The 6,192-nt window shown below is 31.1% G+C and overlaps 1 protein-coding gene across 1 annotated transcript in view; it reads right to left on the bottom strand.

The window, feature by feature from the left end:
* Window positions 1-771: 771 nt before the first annotated feature.
* LOC109860052 overlaps window positions 772-6,192 on the bottom strand; it is a gene marked incomplete at its 5' end in the record, with an annotated part of 130,685 nt that continues 125,264 nt past the window's right edge. Inside the window, one exon of the mRNA XM_020438899.1 lies at window positions 772-2,155. Within this exon, the coding sequence (XP_020294488.1) occupies window positions 2,014-2,155 (142 nt within the window). The remainder of the gene's footprint in view (window positions 2,156-6,192) is intronic.

Raw genomic sequence — 6,192 nt, 5'->3', positions numbered from 1 at the left:
AGAACGTTCTTTCTTCATTATGAATATACGATTTTCTATTATAATATTCAACGTATATTTATATAATATTCGATCCGAATATTCCAAAGTTAAGAACATTTGCACTTTATAAGAATATACATAGAACATTGTGTGCTATCTGGGTAGGATCAAAATAGGATATCCACAGAATATCTGTTTCGTCCGTATAGTATGTCCTTTAGATTTCCAGAGAACGTCTATGTGCTATTTGGGTACAATCTGAATAAGAAACAAAAAACTTAAGGAGGACGAAATTTGAGCCCCTTATCCTACATTTTATTTGCTTAATGTCAATCTAATAGTAAATGTAAAGAATGTTAATGTTATCATATCTTTAACTAACTTTAAATAAAAAATAAATAAAAATAAAAAAAAAAATTAATCTCACGTCTTAGACGTAAGTAAACTTTTATGTGTCTCAAAATTAAATTTAAAAAATGTTAAATTTTATTGTAAATTTTAAAGAAAGGGTTTAATATGTTTAGAAAAGACTTATATATATATAATATATAATATTTGGAGATGTTTTTCAGGTTTGAACCGCGTTAGTGTCATTTTTATACCGAGGTTTCGTAAAAATTTTAGATCACTTTATCAGGTGAAGTGAAATTTTCACGAAACGTCGGTATAAAAATGACACTAATGCGGTTCAAACCCGAAGAACATCTTCGAATGTTAATACAACACACCGCGAAAGCATTAAATATCAAATATTTAATAATTTCTTATAAATTATAAAATAAATATCATTACTTACTCTGAATTTAAGTGGCGTTCGGAACATCCACTTGTGTACATTTTATTTTTATCAGTCATTATATGAAACAAATAAAATCACGCTCGTGTGCACACTAGTAGTTATTTCAAACGCAGTCTTACTCTATATATTTTTCGAATAAACTCAAAAGTGCAGGTAAAATCCGAAACATGAAAGATTGATAATGCGTTTACTTTTGTGTCTGTTTGTGCAGGCATAAACTAAGCCTGCACACACATCTTATTTATATACTTTACTTAAAATTAAGTTTAATTTACAAGTCATTTCCTATATCAAATAAATAAAAATGATAAAATTAAAATAATCTTAAGTGGCAAAGGTAATGTGCCAAAGTCTCGTCTCTCTTCTTGTCATCTTAATATATTATATATTTGTAAGTCCTATATACTACTGCTAAACAATCGCGGATACACTTCGTTAGGGTATGTACTTACTTAAGGAGTATGTGTGCATAATACTTTTGTGATATAAACACACTCTTATAATTGTGCGCTTAAGGATTAATAGGCACCTAAACTTATTTTATTGCCTGCAATACTTTGTAATTATAATATTTTCGACAACAGTTATTATAATTATAGACATAAAGCTTATAGACTCGCAAGACACACATTTGCTTTATGAATCTATAAGCAATTAATATCACTAACGACAATACTTGACAACTATTTCGTTGATAAATAATTGCCTCAAACATATTTGTATATATTTAATAGATATATTAATCAATCATTATTCGATGTTGATGAATTACTGCCACTAATAGCGAAAACTACATGTTAACACAAAAAGTTTTTTCTACAAAATCTTTACTTTTACTAAAAATATGTGCAATGCACAGAATGACATTTGTTCAATTTAAGACAAAACTATGACTTAGTTGCTTGAAAATTATCCGTATAACATAAATTTATAGTGTTTATATGTATTAAATTGTATTTATATATACTTAAACTAATTATGTATAAGTCGAAAAAACAAAAAAAAACGATATATTTATGTACAACCAAATATAATAGAATATATTTTATCTCTATGCATTAGACCAATTTCTCATTTACGTCATAATTTCTCATTTTTTGTAAGTAGATTTTCTAACAAGAAAGATACTTAATATATAGTATGTTGTGTTTAGAGTTTTACATATATGTAGAAAGAGAGTCGCTGAATGGCAGTAGAAAATAAACAAAATAATACACCATTGCATATTTTTTTCAAGCACCCGCAAAACCATACACCTCTAATACTCTGATTTCAAAATCACCGCTGGCGCAGAGAGGTGGATTATTAAATGTTGAACACCGATCCGTTTTGCCAAATCTTATATTCTCATCCATCCAGATTGCCTGCCCATCTCTGAAAATAAGAAACAAATAAAACACCGTAAAACTAACATTGTAGTAACATTGCAAAAATATAAAATACTATTATTCAAACATTATAAAACTATTGTGCTGATAAAAAATGTTTCTTTAACTAAGAATAAAGCAGGTAGTTGAAATAAAGGTCAATAACGAGCGATGAAGGTATTGATGCAGTGTATTTCTTGAAAATTACAAATTTGCGAAACGTTTTGGCATCTAGAGTCCTCTTCAGTCGCGACAAAAAATTGATTTGGGTAATTATTTAGAAAGCGGACTTTCTCACCGATTTCAATGAGTTTGAAATATGTTGTTAAGAACGTTATTCTGAACAACTTTTCCCTATACATGTTACAGCCGGTCGGCTTTAGTTTTCGAGTTATAAACAAAAGAAGTTTCATAATTGAATACTAATTAAAATCTAATTTCCTACATTTCTTGTTTGACAACTTTTCCCATAACGTGATTACTTTCAGAGATAATCGTAATAATCGTAATAAACCTTCTTTTGTTTATAACTCGAAAATGAAAGCCGACCGGCGGTAACATGTATAGGAAAAAGTTGTTCAGAATAACGTCCTTAACAAAATATTTCGATCTCATTGAAATCGGTGAGGAAGTCCGCTTTCTAAATAATTACGATAAAAATAAATACCTTAATACATCGAAAGCCACAACGTGTACAGAAATCAATTTAAATAAAGCCAAGAAAGGCACGCACAGTACAAAGGTATCTTACATATTGAGTGTCACCATTCAAATAGTTGTGACAAGCCAAAAGAGGAACAAACATACCCAGCAAACAATTTGGTTGCGAGATGTCGCGGTTTTGTTGCCAACCGCCGGCGAAATTTGTAGACCAAATCTATATCTATCTGTCTTCTCATTAGGATATGGTTTGGCGACCATATCTGTCAAACATGTGAGATGTCAAAATGAGACCAAAATCATAACAAGTCTGCCACTAGCAAAGCAAAGCCAAAGTGACGCACCAAATCCAGAACAGATTTGGTGATCGTTTGTTGTCGTCAAAATCGCGCCAAATACACATATCTGTTACCAAAACTGTCAACAAAACAGTAGCAAATACAGACTAAATCTGCCGTTAGAAGCGCCGACAGATTGTTACCAAACGCAGATCAGATCTGTCCCTTAGAATCCAAGTGGAATTACTACAAAAAAAAAAAAAGAAAATCAGTGGTATATCGCCTTATCGGAAGAGAATTAAGTCGAGATTTCACTCGAATTAATTTCTAGAAGCCTGATTCAGCTTGCTGATCAACCGATGAACTGCATTGAAAGAAACCGAACCTGAAAAAATCCTAAATGTGATAGCAGGATTTAAACTCGAGATCTCCATATTAGCAGCTTCTGCACTCAGTCCACGAGACCACTTGTGTTCCTTACTAAGATATAATTATTTTTATCTACTTATTCTCAAGCTATCCTACATTTCATTTATTATTTAAAATGTTATTTTACTAAAAATGTTGCAATGCAATGTACCTGCAACAATAAATAAAATTACTGTTCTTATTATTCTTAAATATAATTTAAAGTACATTTTTACAATGCGAATAAATGTTTTGTTAATATATGTTGATACTTGAATGAACAAAGTGTTTTTAAATGGAATTTTGGTCACTAAAAAAAAAATTTCGAATTCGGCGGCGAAATTGACTTACCACGTCAAATTTCCGAGAAAATTAAAGTTAAATGTATAACATACTGTCTATTAGCGTGAGAAAGAGCATATCAGTGTATCTCATTCGCACTAGTGGACATTGTGTTGTCGACTGTACGTAGCTGGAAAGCATTCATTGTTTCATATTACTCAATAAATATGAGAATAATACATTACATTTATGATTGCTTTATTGCCGAATGCATATAAACAGAAGTATTAAAATCTTACAGTTGAACTTTACCGGTTTCGGCATAAAATAACAGTTATTGGCCGCATAAACAAGGTCAAACTGTAAAAGACTGTTCAATGTTTGTTAACAATCTGTTATCAACACAGGCGACAGATATGATCGCAGATAATCGCCATTTTGATGTCTAGATGTCAAACAGACAGTNTAGTAGTCTTGCGTGCAAACAGTCCGCACGAACAGATCTGCTTGGCGTTTGCTGGCAATCTGTCGTCAATGCGGTCAACAGATCGACCCGACTGCGGTTACCGTTTTGTCATAAACAGATGCTCGTACGTTCTGCGGACTGTTTGGTCACAGTATTGCTAAAAGCAGATCTGCTTGCTATCGACCATCTATTTGTTGTCACTTTCACTAACATATATGGAATCATTTTGGCCGCAATACTCTCATGTATTTGCCAACAGAGTTATTGCGTTTTTTGTCTCTATGTGCTAACAGTTTTGGCAGCACCAAAGCATGTTTCCGTATTGTAGCGTTTCTGCACACAGTTTCTGTTGCCAAGGTCTGCGCAGTCAGAAAGTGTTTGCTGGATATACAGATAAATCCTTTTACGAACTGTGGTAAGAGAGGGGAAAGGAAACGATGGATTTAAACTTTAGAATTTTTTATTTTATTTATTTATTAATAGAAAGGAATAAGAACCATCCAGTAAATTTGTGTCATTAACTAAATTAAGACCGAGAGATTATTCTTTTATATGAATTGTTTCTGATATCAATCTTTTATACAAAATATTTCCTTATCTAGAATCCTAACATTATTCCAATCAAAGGAATGATTAAAATCTAATTTGTGTTTTGAGACACTTGAGAGTGTCGTAGTATTATTTATGTATTGCTGTGTTCTTTTACTCTTGTCTTTAATTGTCTTTTGGTCTGTCCTACATAAGAAGTTCAACAATTATTATACTTAACTTTATAAACAACACCAGTACCTGAATAACGAGAAGTGTTATCCTTTTGAACTTTAATAAATTTGCTGAGTTTATGTAGACATTTATAACCAGTCATGATGTTAGAACCTTTAAAAGCTTTCCCAATAAATTCAGAAAGATCTTTAATGTAAGGAAAAACGACAACCTTTTTATCATCAACACTCTGAGTATTTGAGGTATTATTAGATAACTTAGACGAAATAAGTTTCTTTATTCTGTGATTAATACTGTTAAAAATTAAAGTAAGTACATAGCCGTTATTTAATAATATGTAAATAATTAAAATAATATTTTTCGTATGAAAGTCAAGATAGAAGAATAAAAAGGCTCTGTCAGTGAGACTATAAATCGTTCTGATTTTATGATATAAAGGATGGTGTGAGAGAAAAGACAGATATATTCCTAAAGTTTTCTTACAGAATCAATCAAGTTTTAAAAACAATCAGAAGTATCGACATACATGTCTAAGAAATTAATTTTATGGTTTGATTCCGTCTCTAATGTAAACTTTAGTCTCTCATGATAGGAGTTGAAAATGTTGACAATGTTATCAACAATGTTTAAGAGAGCCGCCAATAGCATGTCGTCAACATATCTACAGTAAAGAGGCAAAACAGTGTTTATCTAACCAAAGCCTTGTTCTCAATGTCTTGTAAAACAATGTCAGCAATTATAGATGATAATAGTGACCCCGTTGGGATACCAAATGTCTGTTTATAAATCGTATGGTGAAAAGTAAAATATGTAGAGGAAAGAATAAAATTCATAGCAATTACCCAGTAAACAATTTCTGACTGCGCAGACCTTGGCAACAGAAACTGTGTGCAGAAATACTACAATACGGAAACATGCTTTGGTGCTGCCAAAACTGTTAGCACATAGAGACAAAAAACGCAATAACTCTGTTAGCAAATCATAAATTTTTTTATGCAAAACAATGCACTTTTATAACATGCAATAAATAAATAAAAAACGTATTACTTACATTTAGATTATATTGTAGATTGGGTAATTATGCAGTTATACGGACTATTTTCCGATCTCAACAATTTTGACATATGTTATCAAGGTCACCTCCCTGAATAATAATATGAAGGTTTTATCCGTCGCTCATTGTTTATAAAAAACTTATGAACAAAAAAAGTTTCATGAATAAACTAT

This window comes from Pseudomyrmex gracilis, unplaced genomic scaffold (assembly GCF_002006095.1).
Source record: "Pseudomyrmex gracilis isolate BER0280 unplaced genomic scaffold, ASM200609v1 scaffold_320, whole genome shotgun sequence".
NCBI lineage: Eukaryota > Metazoa > Arthropoda > Insecta > Hymenoptera > Formicidae > Pseudomyrmex > Pseudomyrmex gracilis.
This window is presented reverse-complemented; position numbering and strand designations above follow the sequence as displayed.